General features: G+C 44.5%; 1 protein-coding gene across 3 annotated transcripts in view; it reads left to right on the top strand.

Moving 5' to 3' along the window:
• LOC147019441 (thyrotropin receptor-like) overlaps positions 1-22,188 on the top strand; it is a 100,751-nt gene that overhangs the window by 40,312 nt on the left and 38,251 nt on the right. For 2 of the 3 annotated variants that reach the window (XM_085893952.1, XM_085893950.1), the window contains exons 3-5: positions 14,216-14,290; positions 15,313-15,387; positions 17,620-17,694. In XM_085893952.1, the coding sequence (XP_085750078.1) occupies positions 14,216-14,290; positions 15,313-15,387; positions 17,620-17,694 (225 nt within the window). The remainder of the gene's footprint in view (positions 1-14,215; positions 14,291-15,312; positions 15,388-17,619; positions 17,695-22,188) is intronic. The other variant, XM_085893951.1, reaches the window with a different exon arrangement.

Raw genomic sequence — 22,188 nt, 5'->3', positions numbered from 1 at the left:
TCGCAGCCATGTTGGACAAAAAAAACCTTATCCGATCAATGCGAAACTCCAAATATGTGATCGACCACCCATTGTGAATTTGATTTGATGAGGACATCGTGGGTCAGGTGTCCGATCGAAGCGGGGTTGCATCGAAGCGGAGCGGTATGGTTTTTTTTTTCTTTTTCACCATAGATGCGACTACACATGTAGAATGTTTTTGTGATAGCTTTGATGTCATAGATCATGTGGTGTGGCAGCCATTTTGGAAAAAAAGAAAAACTTTGGACCTTCGTTTCTCTGAAACCACTCTATGGAAAAAATTAAAACTTTGCACATGTGAAGTACACCCCATGAGAAACAAGTGTGATTTTTTTGATGATGTCATACGTGGCTTCGTTATAATTGCATTTGTCAATCGCTTTATCCGATCAGAATGAAAATTTCTGAGGGTGATCTCGAGCTGAATTGTAATTGTCAAAAAAAATGATGACGTTATCGGTCACGTGGTTCGGCAGCCATATTGTTTTTATCATAAAACCTTCAAAAATCTTCTTCTCTGTAACGGCTGAACAGATCGAAGCAAAACATTACAGATATGATTGCCTATCCATGAGGAACAAAAAGTTATCCACCTATGATGTCATAGGTCACATGTTTTGGCAATGACAATTTTTTTTGAAGGATAAACCTTTAAAATCTTCTCCAGAATGGCTTGACAGATTCAGGGGAAACTTCATCCACATGTTCCCCAAGCCTTGGTGATACCAGGGTGTTCACGAATAATTAATAGGTCACATGGTCTGGCAGCCATATTGGATTGAACGAAAATCTTGAAAAAAATTATTTATCTTGAACCACTTCATCAATCGATGTGAAACATCACAATTATGATCTAATACTCATGGTGAAAGTATGCCTTAAATTTCAACCTGATTGGACGCAAGGTCTTGCAGCCAGAATTATTGAATATTTTAAATGTGGGTTCAGGTATTTAAATCAAACTTGGTACAAGTATGTATAATGATGATGTAATGTAGGTGAAGGCATATCTGGTGATTTTGGGACATCAAAGAGTGCCCTTCTCGTTTTTTTTAATTGCTTCCATGTATTTTTTTTTGTATACCTTCTGGAGGCTCATATGAGAGCAAACACACAACAAACAGCAAGGGGGGCATGAGACAAGAGGGATGGGAGTGGGAAGGACAAAACAGTGGGGAACAGAGACATGAGGAGATCTGTGGAAGGGAGAGGGATGGGGTGGGGAACCTGGGGTATACAAGATGGACATTACAGGGACTTTCAGGAAGGAAAGCAGGAAACTTGAAGGAGGTGGGTTTGGGGCGGATTAACGGTGGTAGAAAAGATCGAGGATTTGGATGGGGGAAATGGGGATTTACTTATTTATCATTGAGCTTCAGTGCGTCTGTCCAAGCCATAACATTTACCATTTTTACCATTTGAGGTTTTGTCATCAAATATTCAACAAACCTTTATTATGAGAATGTGGAGAAAGTATTAAAAAATTGGGTCAAAATGTGAATGGGCAAAGTCATAGTAACTATAAATAGTGTGTGTGTGTGTGTGTGTGTGTGTGTGTGTGTGTGTGTGTGTGTGTGTGTGTGTGTGTGTGTGTGTGTGTGTGTGTGTGTGTGTGTGTGTGTGTGTGTGTGTGTGTGTGTGTGTAAAGTGGGAATACAAATCCCTTGAGATTGGTACTCCCATGGGGTGTGTTGTGTCACCTTTGTTGTTTCTCATGGCCATGGAGTTGATTGTTTGAGCAGCAGAAGAACATTGCAGAGAGTAAATAGAGCTCTTATCAGGCCAAGTTATTCCCCCAATGCAATCCGTTATGGATGATGCAACATTAATCATGGAAGAAACAGAGGTGATGAAGAGAATGTGAGGCAGACTGGATGAATTAATTTTATGGAGTCGGATGAAGTTTAAACCAAAATGAGCATGAGTTTGTCTTTGGCAAAGGGAGAGTACAAGTTGGTAAGGTTGCAGATTGCTGGAGAGAACCACTGTGAAGGAGGAATCAATAAAGAGTCTTGGAGGTGGTATTCCTTACCCTTAACGGACCACCACCATGGGGTGGAGTTGCTGAAGACTATTTCAGAAGGACTAGAAGCCATTGAGAAGTCATGGTTACCTGGTGAGTTGAAGTTGTAGTGTTTAAAGTTTGGTGTGCTTTCATGAATTCTGTGGCGAATGCAGGAGTATGAGATCACATTAACTAGATTTGAGAAAATGCAAAGAGTAATTAGTAGCTATGTTAGGAAATGGCTGGGTATTCCATGGTCTCTTGCTATGCTGGCTCTGGATAGCCCGAGCACTAAGGTGCAGTTGCCAGTTGCATCAGGTGGAGGACATACGGGTGATGGCGAATAAGGCAGTAGTCTGGCCGAAGTCTATTAGATTTGTTCCAGCAGGCAGTAGAATTCAGAAACTCCTCGTCTGATTGAAAAGGAAATCATTGCTTGTACCAAAAGCAGAGTGGAAACTTAAAGTTCACCTTGATTAAAAAAAATTGACTTTTTCAGAAGAGGTTAGTCTGAAACCAATTTGGTTTCAGACCAGGTCACTCCACCCTGAATATGCTGCTTTTGCTCTCCCAACAATGGATGGAGGTACTCATTGCTGGACATTAAATCAGAGCCATATCCCGAGACATATTGCGTGCTTTTGACATGGTCTGACACCCTGCCCTGCTCACCAAACTCTCTTCCTATGGTATTCATCTCCACTCATGGCTCGCAGACTTCCTCTCCTGTCGCAGCCAACGTGTGGCCTTAAATGGACTTCTCTCTTCCCCTCTTCCTGTCCAGACTGGAGTTCCTCAAGGCAGCATTCTAGGCCCTGTTCTTTTTCTGGTTTTCATCAATGATCTCTCCGACTCTCTGGAAAATCCTCTATATCTGTTTGCTGATGACTCCACCTTCTGCCGTACCATCTCTCATCCCTCAGCCCGGCAAGCAGCAGCTTCTTCACTCTCTGCAGATCTGGATAAAATCACAAACTGGTCCAACACGTGGAACATGTCTCTCCTAAAGGACCGTTTGTAACCCCCGCCCACCCCATCTACTTCCTCGACAATCCTCTGGAAGAAGTCCTTTCTTTCAAGCTTCTGGGTCTCACTTTCTGCCATGATCTTTCCTGGGAAAGCCACATTTCCAGCCTGGCCTCCAAAGCCAGTCACCAACTGGGAATCCTCAGTCTTGCAAAGTCCTTCCTCGGCCCACCTGAACTCCTGACCACATACAAAGCTTTCATCCGCAGCCTGATGGAGTACTGCTCTCTGCTCTGGGCTGATGCTCCTGCCTCTTACCTTTCTCGGCTTCACGCTGTGGAAATCAAGGCATTTCGGATCATTGGTATCTCCCACGATGAGGTTGAGTCTTTGGGCAGCTCACTCTCTTATCGCAGGCATGTCGGTGATCTTTCTGTCTTCTACCGTCTCCTCTCCGGTCTCCCCCCCCCCCTGCTCTGTCTGCAATATGTCCCCACCATATTCCCGCAGAGCGATCAAGGTTTACCAACAACTACCTGCTGGTAAAACTTCCAAAATGAAGAATCACTCCTCACCTTCACTCTTTCATTCCTCCTTTTCCCCACCTTTGGAATAAACTCCCTCACTCTGTTCAATCCCATTCTTCCCTCCAGGCCTTCAAAACAGCTGTTCACCACCTCTTCTCGTCCCCCATCCAAATACTCAATATTTTCTACCCCCGTTTTATCCACCCCAAACCCACCTCCTACAAATTCCCTGCTTTCCTTGCTGACAGTCCCTATCGTGCCCATCTTGTTTACCCGTGCTCCCTGCCCCATCCCTCTCCCTTTCCACAGATCTCCTAATGTCTCTGTTCCCCACTGGTTTGTCCTTCCCACGCCCCTCTTGTATCATGCCCCCCTTGCTGTGCATTGTGTGTTAGCTCTCATATGAGCCTTGACAAGGCATACATAAAAAAGAGGTTCTCCTGACCAATTCACACCCTGACATTATTATGTGGTCAGTTCCCCAGAAGACTGTAATAGTCGTGGAGCTCACAGTTCCATGGGAAGACAACTTGGAATGGGCATATGAAAGGAAGAGGGCAAAGTATGCAGACCTTAAGGCACAGTGTGAAGAACGAGGATGGACATGTCTCCTGTTTCCAGCAGAAGTAGGCCTCCTTGTCCACCCTCAGCGCCCATATTGTTTTACATCTCAACTCCCTGAGCAGATCAGCTCTGCCATTAAGCCTGGTCCGGTGACTGGTCAATGGTATCCAATGTCCCGTGAGACACAAAGTTATTCTTCACCTGATGGTGGGTTCAAGACAAACACCCGCAACATCAAGGATGGCAGTCTTGAAGGCACTCCACAACTCTTCAGGATTCCCAAAAACACCGACTCACAAATCCCCACTCAACATGTTCACAAACTCCTCAGCTACCCTCTCATCCTTGAGCTTGCAAACATCCAGCCTCGGCTGGGATGGTACCATTCTCCTGGATTTAAGCTGCAACTTCAGAGTTGCTACCACAAGCCTGTGGTCGGTATTGAGGAACTGAGCCCTCTGCTAGACCCTACAGTTCTGAATCATCCTCCAGTGTCCATCAACGAGCATATGATCCTTTGCCACACCACCAGCGTTGGAATACCAAGTCCAGCGATGAGTCTCTGTGTGCTGAAACCATTAAGCAGCCACCCTAAGTCCATGACTTTTTGCAAAGTCAAGGAACTTAGTGCTATTCTGGTTCATAGTTCCAAACCCATGGGGACCAACACATGTCTCATAACATCCTTATCAGTTCCAGTTGATGCATTTAAATCCCCCAAGACAAGAAGAGTATCTTGCCTGGGGCACTGATCAACCACAGACTCGATCGTGGCATAGAATGCATCCTTCACGGTGAGATCACTCACCTCAGTCGGAGCATAAACAGAGACCAGGGAAATGACACCCAAGGAGTGACGAATCCTCAGTCTCATAAGCTCTTTGACTCTTTGAGCTCTTTGACTGGTGTTATGTCAATTATCATGGGAGTCAGCTTATTGGATACAGCTACAGCAACTCCTTGGGTATGGTAACCATCGGAGCGACCAGACCAGTTGGCTGTGTATGATAATGACACCACTATCTCCGAACCTCAGAGAGTGCTGCAATACCGATGTTCAAACGCTGGAGCTTAGATGATAACAGAGACAGGTGATCATCCTCTCTTCGGGAGAGGACATTCGAGGCATCCACCCAAAAGGACCACCTCAGGTTCACCCGAGGAGACCACCGTCTGGTGGACGACACCTCAGCACCACTCCGACACACACCACCGCAATCCAACCCAGAAAGGTTACCCCATACTTTTCCTCCTATCATCAAACAATTGGTGTCCTTCAGGTTTTGCCCCAATACTGTCATCCGGTGAGCTGTCTGCAAAGGGCAATAGCACAGGACGTACTCCTTAGAGTGGGTTTTCAGTTTTCTTTGCAGGTTTTTCTTTTTTTGAATGTTTTGCGGAATGAAGTGTTTTACGGTGGCCGGAGTGCAAATCCTGCCACCAATGTCCTCGAAAAAGGTAACCCAACTGCAGGAGGACGTCCGCAGACACAGATATGGATGGCCGTTGGCTCACAAGTTGGCTCCGACCTTTGAAATGAAAAACAGTTTGTTCATTCTAAGAGAGACCACCACAGTATTTCCTGCTTGGAGTGGCATTTGTTCGAGCTGAAGCACTTTGTAAGGCTAATATTTCCTTCTGATGGCACTTCTACAATCCATTTCATAATGAAGGTCAATGCCAAGCATCACCTTGGCAAGTTATTTGTAATTTGATAATGCTGATGTCCACCATGCAGATAAGTTGAGCTGGCAGGATAGCCTCGGATGAACATTAAACCGGGCGTTCCATCTGCCAGCATTAGTTGGTGCATGTTAATGATCCCAACGTCTCCTTCACAAAGTGTAGGTGAGTGATCGTCAGCACCCTGGCCAAATCCAAAATGCTGTTTTAACCTGCAAGGTGGGGTCATTGCATCAGCATTAAACTTGGCGTTCCATTCCGGTAGAGCCACACGCCTCCTGCCAGCAAATGATGCTACTTGCAGCTATGCGCTGCATACGAATGAAGAAGGAGATAATCTAGCAGACTTCAAACTCCTTACAAACGACCATTTGCTCTGAGATGCAATGCTTCGTCCTGGGGGCTCTGGGAGTGGGACCATACTATTTTTAGTGTGATTCGATTGTGCCAGGAACAAAACTCAGAAGCAGACATCTCGAAAGGGAAAACGGAACCATTGACCTCTCCCAACGATACCTAACCACAGGCCCGAGCGAGCTTCAAAGAAGCGTCTTCATAACTCGGATTACAATTTTAGGATGTTCATAAAACAGAGAATAGCAAGAAAGGTTTGAAGATAGGGAAGAGCGTGGGAGATCTCAATACACTCTACTGAATGAAGTAATGTCTTGACATTTTATCTCACTTCACAAGAAACCATCAGTCAAGGCTAGTTGTAGGTCCGCTTTGTTTGTCTTCCGTAAAGCGTGCCAAGGACTTGATGTTTAACAGAAGCAGTCCTCTTGTTTCAAAACAATGCTGAGTATATTGTCTCAAATCAACACCAGGTGCTTTAAATGAAAGCAATTTATCTCATGAGAACGAATTACAAACCGAAAGTCACTTGAAATGATATACGTGTGTGTGTGTGTGTGTGTGTGTGTGTGTGTGTGTGTGTGTGTGTGTGTGTATGTATGTATGTATGTATATATATATATATATATATATATATATATATGTATATATATATATATATATATATATATATATATATATATATATATATATATATATATATGTGTCAAGGTCTAGCTCATTCCTTTGAATTCCAAGTAGTCAGGTACAGCGTATTCATTCATTCAGTTCAATGTTTGTGTCGTCTGTGGCTGAAGCCAGTGTTAATCTGATACCTACAAAGTTTTGATTCTGATGTACCAGACTCCGCTCCATCCTGAGCGTCGGTGTTGCTGAAGCAGTTTCTTGTAAATGATTATTCCAGATGGTTTGCCATTATGTGTGGTGTTGGCTTAATGGTTAGGGTGGTGGGCTTGGGATCTTAGGATCCTGAGTTCAAATGTAGCTTGTCTGTTGAATTAATACCAGGTGGGGTTGACTCTGCCTGTCATCCTTCCGAGGTCGGCAAAATGAGTGCCAGCATGCTGGTATCCTGTGTCGGAGCGGCGACCAGTCCAGGATTGTGCCCAATAGCCGAAGGCAGCACCAACGCTCTGCACAGTGTATGGTCCCAATGGATGGATGGATGGATGGTTTGCCATTGCATTCCCAGCAGGAGTTAGGCTATGAATTTGTAATTTGTTCAGGGTGCCGTTCAGGACACCGTGGGATCTTTAACGTCCACAAACTAATTCTGGCAGACGGGTCCAGGTTAACGTCCATCTGAGAGACGACACATGCACACTGATGAATCACCCTTCGCCTGTGAAACACTGGGATGACAGTTTATAGCCGTGTCAGGATTCAAACCCAGGACTAGACAGCATATTGAGGTGAGTGCGTGTACTTCCTGGCCATCCTGCCATCCTGCTAGCCTCCCTATAAAGTACCCAATCCTTAGTAGGTGACATTGTCCGTATGAGAGATTAAAATCGGACATTCTTCTTCTTGATGATGTTGGATTGTTGCTTTGGAGTACCGTACAAGGAATATAAAGATCCAGGTAGCCTGGAAGAATACGGCCTCTGCTGTGCGAGTAGTCGCGTTCATCTGTGCGAAGTGTGTGTCGTTCTGCAACTTGTGGTTAAATGGAGGCTGTGTGAACATCCCCTTTCCTTCATTTCTTCATTCACCTAATACTTGCCCCCTGCCACTACCCGTCCTCAACAATCCTTTTCTCATCATTTTATTCTGTTCCTCATCTTCATGTGGAGTGTGATGCCAAGTTTGCTTATTTATTTATTTATTTATTGGGAGTAGGGGGAAGTGGAATGATGGATTGAGGATGCAAAAAGGAGTGATTTAACTGAATCGCTGAATGTTGATTTTTCTTGCCATTATTTAATAAATAACACACAAAATCTCATATTTAACTTCATGTACAACATGTCGAGCTGATTTGCTTGTTTGGCAAAAGATTTTGGCAAGTGGTCTCATCAGCCCTTCTTCTCTGCACCCCCCCCCCCACCCTCCCTCATCTACCTCCAAACAATCTCTCTATTTTCCAGGTGTGCACTTTAAATAGGATTTTACTTTTGTTTTGATGAAGCAGTAATATTGTTCTTTCATGTCTCTCTCTTACTGGCACAAGATCCAGTGGTTTGTTGCATTTTAGAGATTTCCCGCCATCACATGATTCCTCTTCAACTTGAGGCATCCAATGGAATGCCGAGTTACGATGTCCAATTGAGAGCGACCATTTTGTTTGGCCACGTTAGTGTGTTGTTATTATCCTTTTATAATAGAAAAATAATGGCAACAGGTGACAAATGACAAGGCGGGAAAAGATGCCATCTGAATGTTGTTTTGATTACCTTGAATTGGTCAGACTATACTTGGGCAAGTCAATTGTCAAACATATTGTTTTTAATCCAACAACGATTTATTGAAATTCTGCACTGTATAAGCAACACTTGTTTTTACAGCTCAGCCAGCATCACAGTTACCGTACTGCAAGGTCCACCCAACAGCATCACCCCTGGCAACACACTCAATTCCCTCACTCTTCTTCTTCTTCTTCTTCTTCTTCTTCTTCCTTCTTCTTCTTCTTCTTCTTCTTCTTCTCTTGAACCACTTCCATCTCCTTCCATGCGATCATCGATCGCATCACGTTCTCCAGCAACATCAACGTTTCATACAACTTTTAAAACACAGCAATGACCAATAAATAGATCTAAAAAAGAATGACAAAATATCTCCTGGGAATTCCCCTGGCCTCCTGCCTCAATAATTATTCATGCAGACATTTCACTACAATATCATTTGCTTTTATTCAAAAATACCAACAGCTCTTCTGTTAACCTTTCTCAATAATCGCAGATGTTCCCAGGTATGAGTCTTACCTGTGTTGGACTGTCGCAGAGGTTATTAGGTGTCCTAATACGTGCCCGTGCAAAAAATAAAAAATAAACTTTCGAACCACGAGCCAGAAACAACAACCACACAGGCCGTTCCTTCGCTCTCGCATGCCCGTACGTGCAAACCACGCCCCCCTAAAACAAACAAAAAAAAACTTTCACACCGTGAGCCAGAAACAATCACACAGGCCGTTCCTTCGCTCTCGCATGCCCGTACGTGCGTGGCCGTACGTGCAAACCAAAAAAAAAAAAACTTTCAAACCGTGAGCCAGAAACAATCACACAGGCCGTTCCTTCGCTCTCGTAAATGACAACTGTATTGGGGCATTGTGTTTATGTATAAATGCGCATAAGAAATCGAGAAATTATTAGAATACAGTAAGTCATTACTATCCGGAAGCGGTGCGTGCCCGTGGGGAATGTTCACATGCATTCCACGAATTATCGCTTGCATTGAAGTAACAACTGCTGTGATACTAACACAGACAGAGTTAATTAAAATCAAGTTTACCTCCCTGTCTTTGCTTGCCATGACATTCGCTGCCATTGACCATTGCCACTCCTACGCCACGGTAACTAAGGCACCGATCCCCATCGTAACCGGCACGGCACGTGACGTCATCGTCGGCCGGCCACGCACCGGCCTACGCAGCCACGCCTACGCAACATGTCCTTTCATTGGATTGGTAAATAAATGGCCATAACTTGGGAAGCACTTGTCCGATTAATATCAAAACTTGAAAAGGCACATCCTCAGGTCCCCAGCAATATACCTGGCAAGTTTCAATTAGATCGGACCAGTGGTTGTCAAGAAACAGCAGTCACAGACACACACACACACACACACACATTGCTGGAATTATAGATAGACTAGTACATGCCCGTACGTGCGTGGCCGTGCGTGCAAAAAAAAGAAAACTTTCAAACCGCAAGCCAGAAACAACCACATAGGCCGTTCCTTCGCTCTCGCGTGCCCGTACGTGCAACCCCCCCCCAAAACTTTCAAACAACTACATAGGCCGTTCCTTCGCTCTCGTAAATGACGACTGAATTGGGGCATTGTGTTTATCTATAAATGCGCATAAGAAATCGAGAAATTATTAGAATACAGTAAGTCATCACTATCCGGAAGTCCGTACATTGTAGCCAGTAATGGGGAACGCGGCTGAGGTTCTCTTCTCCATCGGCCACGCCCACGCAGCAACGTGTCTTGTCATTGGTTGGTAAGTAAATGGCCCTAACTTGGGAAGCACTTGTCCGATTAATATCAAACCTTGAAAAGGCACATACTCAGGTTCCCAGCAATATACCTGGCAAGTTTCAATTAGATCGGAACAGCGGTCACACACACACACACACACACACACACACACACACACACACACACACACACACACACACACACACACACACACACACACACACACTGCTGGAATTATAGATAGATGGCAGACTTGTAACCTCGCTCATTATGGGAGAATCAAGTAACAATCTATATAATAAAGAAGAAAAAAATTGAAAAAAAAACTGTAAAAACATAGAGATGAAATCTCAAAAAAAAACCAAACAAGGTTGTAGCATCACAACATCTTTTGATGTTGTTCCATTACAATCTCACAACAAAAATAAAATGTCAAAAAATATCATGATGGTAATCCATGAGGATTTTGGTGTCATTCCTACCTAGTTTGGTTGTTTTTTTGATATTTCATCCATCTGTTTTTCCTTTTCTTTTCTTTTTTTAATGTTTTTTCCTTTCTTGTTTCTGCATTTTTGTGAAAGCAATAAAATGGTTCATGTTTTATATATTTTGTTTTGGATATGGAGTATGGTAATACTCCATGGTACTGCCGTACTGTGTGATACTACTGTATTCCATGGTACTACAATTCAGATCAACATTTGTGTCTAGTACATGGGATATAAAATCAAGTACGCACTATGTTTGCTGCTTTATCACCACTCTCAGTGCATCCATACCTTGGCTTGTTATGCAATCCGCGTGGCATTGCGAACCACAGCAGACAATAAACTTATAAAAACTGAATGACATGGGGGGGGGGCAGGGTCCATTTGTACGTTCAATTTGTTTTCATAAACTACTCCAGCTCGGTGTCGGCGTGCGTGCCTGTGCCAGTGAAAAAAAAAAACAGGAGAAGAAGATGAATATTAAAGGTTACAAGTCTGGAGACGGCGATGGTTCACGAGGGGACGCCACAGGCAAACTGGCGGGAATCGGGAAAAATGTAAATGATGAAAGTTGTCGTACTCGAAGAGCACTACTTGCATTCCAACCTTCATTCGAAACAGTTGAAAACCCTTGGAGCTCGATGCCCAATTTAAATAATTTTTTTTGACATTTTCTAAGTTTGTGACCTTGTGACCTTGACCTTAGGACGAAAATGAAAAATCGAGCTCCGTGGGGCGATGCAGGTGCCAGTGGGCTAACCAAATACCGAAACCCCTGCCAGATTCGACAAACCCCCTCGGAGAAGATGTAACTTGAAACCGGCTACCCCCTAAAAACACAAGTTTTTTTGGGCGTGGCTCCGCCCATAATGGGCGCAGCACTCCCATTCTCCGGAAAACACAACTAGATCATGATACAAACCTCCAACCAAAATTTTATCAAGATCGGATCAAAACCCACGGAGCTATGCTCGGGACAGACAGATAGACAGACACACACCCATAACGAATATAGTGGTCACTTGCTCGTGAACCAATACATTTTGAATGTGGATGGGCTTTGCATTTTCCATTTATATTTCGATCTTCCTCTTCGTGTGTTGTATATTATTCCGTATTCAGCATCTAAAAGGCTGTGATGGATATCACATGAACAATCTCCCCCTCCTCACTCCTCACACCGACAAATGTTATCCATATCCCTCAAGTGGATGCGAACGGCCTTTGCTTTCTCATGTTTGATAAATTTTTTGGTTAGCTGGCGCCAGCAGTGACCACTATTTTCGTTGTGTCTGTGTGTCTGTCTGTTGGGTGATCGCTAGACTACCCTTAGTCTCAGGTTTTCCGTCTGTGTGTCTGTATGTCTGTCTGTTTGTTTGTATGTAATGGACAGCTCTGGAGGCCAGAGGAGTCAACCGATTTTGATGAAACCTGACAGGTAGGTTCATACCAGGATCTAGTTGTATTCTTTTGATTACCGTTGCTATGGATGCCACTGTTGCCTAGCAACGGGACTTTGAAATTTTTGAAAAAATCCCAAAAATATTTTTTCCCGAAAATCAAAAATCGGCTTCCGCGCTTTTATGCGAACTATAATCAACCTCTTTGTCAAAAAATTTCAGCCCGATCCATCAAAAACTGTATGACTAGTATGCAATTATATAGCGACCACCCATGTCACCTACGAGTGTGTGTGTGTGTGTGTGTGTGTGTGTGTGTGTGTGTGTGTGTGTGTGTGTGTGTGTGTGTGTGTGTGTGTGTGTGTGTGTGTGTGTGTCAGTGTGTCTCCTCCATAACTCCAAAACTATAAAACCTAGCAGCCTGAAACTTTGCATGCATACCAAGAAAACTCCAAGGAATTGCAGGAGTGAAAACTGGGTGTTTGGATTAATTAAAACATCCTTTTCGAAGATAATTAACGGCCTTATTTAATTATATCCTTCATCAGACGCATCCTCGTTCACCTCGCTCTCCCTCGCAGGAGTCTTAATTCACCATTTTTTTTTTGGCCTGCTCAACAATACCTTGACTTGGATCAGGCTACAATGGTTTCCAAACAATGAAGCTCTCAATTTTTTTTTTCACTTGCCCCACTCGCATCATCAAATTCCTCATCTACACACCTACGAACCGCTGTTTCCATCGCTTTTGTAAGTGCTATGCTTTTCAAATTAGGAGCTTGGAGCGATTTCATGAATTTTATATGATCTTATATTCCACGATCTACTCTCACGGACTAATTCAAGTAAAAATAAAAATACAATTTCAGTTTGGAGGAATGGATCACGTTGACTAAACTTGAAATCTGGAATGAAATCTGAAAATTTTAACAAATTAGCGACGTATTGGTTTCTCGAGGGTATGTCCCATGACTGATCAGCTTGCTATCGCTTACAAAGCCAGCTGTTCCTTATCAACCGTTTCGTTGGAGTGTTTGCTTGAGTGCTTAAGCCCAGTGCCGGATTAAGCCTCGGCTGGCCCTAAGGCACATTTTGAAATTTTAGAGAATGGCCTGAAAATTTTAAATTGGATCTCGGGCTCATGGAATGGACCCCAGACAAAAGATGAACTGATTCAAGAACAAAATATTTAATTCAAAAAAAGACAAATAATAAATGTGAAAATAATTTTTGGCCCGAATTTTTGGCTGGCCCGAAGGCACATGCCTTGTCTGCCTAATGGTTAATCCAGCACTGCAGTTAAGCCACTTAGCGAATCCTCTACAAGCTGCTCGGTTGATCGTTTGTAAGCTGTAGTAATACACGGCAAAAGTATCCGCACTGTCACTGAATATATTGATCGACTTGAACAAAGTTCAGTTCAGCCCCCACTCGCCTGCACGTGGCCCCGTATTGTTGTGCGGTGCCTTGGGCAGTGGCTCGCCCGCTGAAAATGTGTAATTAAATTTTACATGACCTTTCCACTTTTTGTGTGACACGCTTTCCTGATATGATTCATCACTTCGACATGGATAATATGCGTATAAAAAAAAAATTTTGTTGGAATGCTTGCTTCAGTGATGTAATGTGTTCAGTAGTCAGAGAATTATGGAATGTGGAGGAATTGGGTTGCTCAGAAAGCTCAGATGGCAGAGCACTGGTATGGTTTATTCAGAGGACCTGCGTTTGATTCCCGCTCTGGTCTTGTAATTTTTCCACATATATATATATATATATATATATATATATATATATATATATATATATATATATATATATATATATATATATATATATATATATTGTCCTATCCTGTTTATTTAAGAATGTTATGTTCATTATTCCAACTATTTTGATTCACACTTGTGCAACGAAATGCACCTGCATTATCCCATCCTCCCAGTGTGCACCATATACACACCGTCACACTCCGTGCACACGTAATAAATGGATGGCAACTGCAAAAGTTCACGTTATTGTTCAGTTATTTTGTAAAAGAGTAAATTTATTTCTCCTCGTTTCTGTTTCCAGAGCATTTCATATATCCACGAGCCTGCGCCACATTGAAGTGAATGCCTTCAGCGATCTGCCCGAACTCATGAGTCTGTGAGTGTCAGCGAGTGCTGCGACCCTGGCAATGTCATTAACATGAATGTTGGCGAAAAGATGTGAAATTCGGGGGGGGGGGCAAGATTGGATATTAATTTATTTTAAACTCATCAAGCATGAGAGTTGCCTTTTAGTTTGTGATGAATTATGTTCATATTAAGCTCCGCCACCAAAGGTGAAGGAGGTTATGTTTTCACCCTTCCCTGTCTGTTTGTTACTTGGTGAAAATAATTTATTTTTGCCAAGTATGTTGGTCTGTAGCATTTGTCTGTCTGTCTGTTTGTTTGTTTGTTTGTCATGATTTTTGGCCACAGTTTTCAAGCAATCGTTGAAAATCAAGCAATCATTCAAGCAAACAATGTTTTTTGTGTGTGTAGTTGACCGGCCAAGGACAGCAACACTTAATTTTGGTGAAGATCCCAATCCGAATCCGGATCCGAGAATTTTTTAAGTAATTCTTCACCATTGAGAGATGGGGCCCAAAACGATATATAGCACGGTATCTCAAAAGGTTGTGGACTGATTAGGATGTAACCTGGTGGACATGTTGGGCGTGTGACAAGGACGAATTGATTCAATTTTGAAGATCCGGATTTGATAATTTTAAAAGTGATTCTAAGTGATTCTTCACCATTGAGAGATAGGGCCAAAAATGATATAAAGCATGATATTTCAAAAATGTAATGGGTCTGCTATGTTCTCATGGATCAGGCATTACGTGGCAGAGGTATGCGCTCCACCGAGTGCCCTTCTAATTTGTAAATGTTTTATGCCATTTACAGGTGTTCCCATCTAAACCGCTGATTCATGATGCTCATAACCCAGCTCTGTATTGCGCAAATCAAATACATTTGTGCCCATTGTCTACTAACGGCCTTGCAATCCATCTAATAGTTCACTACTAATGTCTACACTGATGTCCTCGTCCTGTACGTGATTGTAATACAAGCTCCTCTACGTGCCTTAAAACAATGCAAATACGATGAAGTGAATGCTGCCATATATTTTTCTTTTCTCAGCATCATCAAGAATGTCATAACACTTGAAAGCATCAAACCCGGTGCCTTCCGTGACCTCCCCAAGCTGAATTATCTGTAAGTGCTGCAGCGATTCCTCTGCATGTGCTTTGCAATCACTCCTTAGACATGAGTGCTTGCACTCCCAGCTCCATGCGCGCTCCAAGCTCCTCGCGCGCTCCAAGCTCCACAAAAACTGGTCCGATTTGACACCATGCCTTTTTGAAAACTTTCAGAGAAAAACAGTTGCTTGGAAATGAGTAAAGAAGCTCTAAAGTGTAGGAATTGGGAATGTTTTAGCAATAAGAAACGATAGTTTGCTGGCGGAGGGCAAGCGGTTCGAATGGATGGCATGCTGCACACTAAGCTGCTTGGCTTTTGGAGTGAATCTGAATGGATTTGAAATCCCTTTCGACTACTATCTGGATACTGCACAAGCAGGACCATGTTGTTTGGGGGAACGTTTGTTGACCCTGCTCTCAGATCTTGTGGGTGGTTTCTTTGGGAAAAGGTATTGTGTGCAAGTTAGAGTCTAGTCCAGTGTTTCTCAACCTTTTTTGTCCCATGCCCCACTTTGATTTTCAAAAAAATCGTACACCCCACCATGATTGGAGACACTACAGTATATACTACATGTAAGGAATTCCCCTTGATGAAAAGCGAGTCAAAGTAACATAACAGCGTTGAATTGATCAAGGGCCCGCCTTACCGGCAGATTGGCTAACAAGGGCGCGGTGAAGCAGTTTTTAGTTATGACACTATGAGGCATCAGTCGCAGCTTCAAACTTTTGAAAATTTGAAAGTGCAAAGCTATGAAAACGATCATATATTGATTCATTAATTCTGAATCCTCATGCCCCACCAAAATATTGCCACGCCCCACCTTGAGAAACACTGGTCTCGTCTCTCTGATTTGTTTTGACTTGGCTTGGCTTTTAATGCATTGACCTCTTGGGAAAACATAAATGCTATGAAAATATATATAACTCCCACCCCCCCCCCACAAAGCACCTGCTTTGAGCTCTCAGGCTGGAGGCCCCAAAATATTGCAGATGAAGCAGCCCAAGAACAATGAAACTTGTAAAGCAATGACTGGAGTGAAGCAGAGTTGTCGGCTTGTTGATACGTCTTGGTTTTTAAAGGTCAGGCAGAGCACCTGTCGTATTTGGGGGTTCTGGTGTTGCGAACCAATTATTTTAATAGATAGTTTCGTAAACTTGAAACGGAAGACCAAGAAGGAACTCGAAGAAGTAAAGAGCAAAGACGGAGTCATCAGGAGGAACCGGGATAGATTTCGGGTTTCAGCCGCTACTCCACAACCCTCAAACCCATCTAGGCACAGCCAAGTGAGCCTTACAGAAAAAAAAAATTCTGCAAGAATTCACTTCTTCTGAGAGAGATAGATAAAGAAAGAGAGAAATAGAAAGTAAAAGAGATTAAAGAGAAGAAAAAGCAAGAATTAGAGTTAATAAAGAGAATTGTGAAAAAAAATTAGAAAGAAGTATGAAAGGAACAAAGAACAAAGATGTCGGGAAGAACCTGAATCGATAGATTTAAGCAGTTACTCCCCAGGCTCAAACACAGCAACATGTGCAAGCTACCAGAGGTTAGCCAATGAGTGAGTAAAGGTTTTGGCTGTGTACATTATTACATACTCCAGCCTCATCGTATGTTGTGTCTCACGCCAATCCCCACGAGATGTTTCTTTGATTTGATGGTTTATTCATATTCTTCATGTTGTTATTTTAGTCCAACAGGATAGTGCAGTGATAGCGCACTTACCTGTGAGCTGCCAACTCCTGGGTTCAATTCACGACCCGACTATAAACTTCCATCCTGGTGTTTCGAATGCTGGGCGAGGAGGCATTGAAGTGTGTGTGCACCGTCCATCGGAGAGACGTTAAACCGGATGTCCCATGTGCTGGTCAAGGTTAACTAAAGAAGGTGAAGATAATCATTTTCTGTGGGATGTTAAAGATCCCCACGTTGTCTTCCTTGAAGTGTCCTGGGATTATCACTGGCAGGCTGATGAACAAATTTCACATTTCTGCTCGAATAACCTTGGGTTGAACATCAGGCCTGGTCTGTTGTTTCATGAAACTCTTGGACTTAAACTCCCCCCCACAGACGGCGCCACAAGAAGGTGGCCATGAAATAAATAGTAGCAGTCAAAGTAGATTGTGTTGTTTTTCCATGGGAAAAGTAAATAATATGAGCATGAGAATGCATACCAGATTAAAATGTGGAGTGTTTAAAACATGGTCCCATAAAAAAATGGAATGATGTTAATACAAACGTTTCTTTTTCCAGTGTCATCTCAAACACTGGAATTTTCACTTTCCCCCAGCTGCGCTCCATTCATTCCACCAGCATGAACTTTATCTTGTGAGTAACACACACAAACCTGATATCAACAGGATGCAGTCGTGGCCAAAAATATTGGCACACTTGCACTTTCTTCAAGTAACTCACAATTTTCTTTAAAAATAAGTATAAATTGACAATAGTATTTGGTCCCCACAATACTTTATTTAACTGTTAATATTACAGAACCTTTGTTTTTGATTCAGAACTTAATATGTCCTTTGAAATCAGAAAATAAAAATAAATGCCATTGACAAAATTGTTGACACCCTCGACTTAATATTTGGTAGTACGACCTTTGGACAAAATAACTGCAGTCAAGCACTTCCTGTAGCCATGAATGAGCTTCCTACACCTCTCTACTGGCAGTTTGACCCACTCTTCTTTTGCAAACTGCTCCAGTTCTCCCAGATTTGATGGGTACCTTCTCCCAACTGCTGTTTTCAGATCTTCTGACAGGTGTTCAATGGGATTTAGATCTGAACTCATTGCTGGTCGCTTCAGAACAGTCAAGCGTTTTGTGTTGAACCATTCCTGGCTGCTTTTTGAAGTGTGTTTGGGTCATTGTCATGCTGCAAGACCTATGACCTTTGACGGAGACCTAGCTTTCTGACGCTGGGTTGAGCATTGTGCTCCAAAATTCCTTGGTCATCTGATTTCATGATGCCATGCACACATTCAAGGCACCCAGTGTCAGAGGCAGCACAGTACCCCCAAAACATCACTGAACCTCCTCCATGTTTGACTGTAGGTAAGGTGTTCTTTTCTTTGAAGGCTTCATTTTGCTTTCTGTAAACATAGAGATAATGTGCTTTTCCAAAAAGCTCTAATTCGGTCTCATCTGTCCACAGGACATTCTCCCAGAAGGATTTTGGCTTGTTCAGGTGTGTTTAGGCAAACTCAAGTCAGGCTTTCTTATGTCTCTCTCAGCAGTGGGGTCCTCCTGGGTCTCCTACTATAGAACCCCCTTTCAATGAGTTGGCGATGGATGGTGTGAGTGGAAACTGTCGTTCCTTGTGTCTGAAGGTCAGCTTGAATCGCAGGCCATCGCACACAACTAACTTTGTGACGCGGCGAGTCGCGAATCAACCGTGAACACCAATAACTCGACCACGTGACTTAGGGCCCTCCATCGAATAAATACCGTTTCCCTAATGGTCACGTGATCTAATTACCGGGGGACACACCCTCGGTACGTCTTGTTCAAACCAGATCACCTTCCCGGATGAGATGCAGCCGAGCTTAACTGCCCAAGAACGTACCGGCTAGAAAAACGGATCGTTGGGGGATAATGTCCTGGCTAAGCTTGGACAAGAACCATACTGAACCAATGAAGGAAAAGATGAAAACGAGCTGTGAACATTTCTATACAAGCATTTATTTACAATCAAGCGAGGAAAGGTATGTGGTACAGTAAATTGGGTTTACTGGTATTTACAGCAAGGAGAGCAAGGAATGTGTGGGGTGCGGAAAAAGGGCTAGGAATATACAAAAGCAGACACAGAGCAGACTTATCCCGTTATCACTTCCACAATCTTAACTTGCTCCGACAGGCCCCATCACATACACACACACACACACACACACACACACACACACACACACACACACACACACACACACACACACACACACACACACACACACACACACACACACACACAAACCCGAGGAAGATTAGATAACCAGAAAGAAAGAGAGCAGATGAGGGTAAATGGCCTCGCAATACCTGGCGCGGTCGGCCGACCAACGCAACCCAGTAAGCTTTGAGGGTGGAAGGGGGGAGAAATACTGGTATCTAAGGTGTGGGAGTGGGAGGTGTGGTGTAGTGCAATATGGGGGGTGCGGTGTCGTACCAGAGGAAAATATGATTGCGAGTCAATTATGGATGCCCTTTTGTGTGTCTAAAGTGGACGAGATAGAGGGGTAGAAAGAGAGATAGGAGAGAAGATGCATGAGGCAAAAGATCCTGAAACTAGTCATGCATAGGTTGGCTCGTGCGGCGTATACCTCCATAGGATGCTCCGCTTGAGCGTTCCCACCTCAAGAGTTGGCGCATTATCTCTGACTTAGTCACTTTGCCGGGGCTCGTGGCAATGTGCACTCTGCACTGCTCCTCCGGAATAAGCAAGTTTCAGGTCAGGTCAGGTATGGGAGCATGTGCCAGAACAGCGCGTTGCTGCGTCCACTTTCCGCCGGTACTCCAGGGGCCTCCGTCTGGCCATCCCCCAGGCAGATGCCAGGCCCATCCCCATCTCCTTGAGATGATGGTCAACCTGCTGCAACCATGAGGCACGTGGTCGGCCCACTGGCCTCCTCCACTCATGAGACTCCCTCGCTGAGAGAATCTGGTGAGCAGGATCAGCGTCAGGAAAACGAGCCACATGTCCATACAGCCGCAGCTGACGCTCACGGACTATGCAGGTAACAAATCTCATCCGAGTCTCTCTCAGCAACCGCTCGTTGGACACAAAATCCGACCAGCGATAGCCAAGGATTCTCCGAAGAGACCTGGTACCAAAGGAATTAAGTCTCCGTCTCAGATCCTTGGTCAAAGTCCAAGTCTCGCACCCATAGAGCAAGACTGGAAGTACCAAGGACCTGAAGACTCGGACTTTCGTCCTCCCGCACAGGTACCGGCAGCGCCACACCCCATGATCCAGTGAATCCATGACTCCCCAGGCCCGACCCAGGCGTCTATTGACCTCCGGCTCACAACCTGCGGAGACATGAATATCACTGCCAAGGTAAGTGAATCTATCCACGACCTCAACATCCTCACCACAAACAGACACAGACAGGACAGCAGCATCCAAGATGTCACCGAAAGCCTGGATCTTTGTTTTGACCCAAGAAATCCGTAATCCCAACGGCTCCGACTCCTCATTCAGCACCTCGAGGGCCCCCCAAGAGGATGTCTAAAGTCTCCGCAAAGATGACTGCATCATCTGCAAAATCAAGGTCCGAGATCTTGACATTGCCAAACGATGCACCGCAACTTGATCTCTCCGACATCCTCCCAAAAATCCAGTCCATACAAGTGCTGAAAAGTGTGGGGGCAAGTACACACCCTGACGAGACTCCAGTAACAACTGGAAATAAGTCAGAGATGGTACCACCACACTTCACAGCACTCTCAGTACCAGAGTAGAGTTCAGACATCAGATCGATCAGTTTTGGTGGCACCCCACGAAGACCAAGAATCCTCCAGAGGACATCCCGATTCACTGAATCGAACGCTTTACAGAGATCAACATAGGCTGCAAGCAGCCCTGCCAAAACTCTCGTCTGCGTTCGGTGAGGACACGAAGTGCAAGGATACGGTCAATCGTTGACCTCTTTGGTGTAAAGCCTGACTGCTCTGGACGCTGGTGCTCAAGCAGATGGTGGCGAACCCTATCAAGAATTATCCGAGCAAAGACCTTGCCCGGCACTGAGAACAGCGTCACCCCTCGGTAGTTGTTGCAGTCTTGGCGATCACCCTTCCCTTTCCAGAGAGGGACAACAAGGCCCCTCTTCCAGTCAGTTGGGATGATGCCTGTGTTCCAGGCAGAGCACAAAACTGCATGCAACGACGCGAGTGCAGCATTTCCACCAGCCTTGAGAAGTTCGGCATGGATGCCACAGATCCCTGGAGCTTTGCCCCGTTTCAACTGGTTCACCGCAGCCCGTGTTTCCACAAGCGATGGTGGACCACAGTTGATTCGAGGGTCAGCAACAGGGATTGTAACACCCTTGACGTCCAACTCGACAGCTGGGGGATCAGCCTGGTACAACCGCTCAAAGTAACCGGCCCAGCGGGCCTTCACTTCAGACTCCTCTGTCAAGAGCCTACCACTCTCTGCTCGAACTGCAGTGCTCCGAGGGATGGGCTTGGATGAACGTAATGCGCGAATTCCCCTGTAAGCGGGACGAGAATCACCTGTCCACAGGTGATGCTCTACCCCCTCACAGATTCCTCGCACATAGGCCTCCTTGTCCACCCTCAGTGCACGTACAGTTTTACGCCTCAGCTCCCTGAACAGCTCAGCTCTGCCATTCAGCCTGGCCCTGCGACTCTGGTCAATGGTATCCAGTGTCCCTTGAGAGACAAAATTCTTCTTTGCCCTGCGGTGAACTCCAAGGCATCCACCGGCAACATCAAGGACGGTGGTCTTGAAGGTGCTCCACAACTCTTCAGGACCCCCAAAGCACCCAGACCCCCCAAGTGTCCACTCAGCCTGTTCGCAAACTCCTCAGCTACTCTCTCATCCCTGAGCTTGGCAACATCCAGCCTAGGCTGGGATGGTACCATTCTCCAGGATTTAAGGTGCAGCTTTAGAGTTGCTACAACAAGCCTGTGGTCAGTATTGAGGAACTGAGCACTCCGGTAGACCCTGCAGTTCTGGATCATCCTCCAACGACCGTCAATGAGGACATGGTCAATCTCCTTTGCCACACCGCCAGCGTTGGAATACCAAGTCCAGCGATGAGCTTGCGGGCGCTGAAACCATGAACCAGCCACCCTAAGTCCAT

Source organism: Eptatretus burgeri, chromosome 9 (genome assembly GCF_056783735.1).
Source record: "Eptatretus burgeri isolate ZD-2024b chromosome 9, Ebu_testis_v1, whole genome shotgun sequence".
Taxonomy (NCBI): domain Eukaryota; kingdom Metazoa; phylum Chordata; class Myxini; order Myxiniformes; family Myxinidae; genus Eptatretus; species Eptatretus burgeri.
This window is presented reverse-complemented; position numbering and strand designations above follow the sequence as displayed.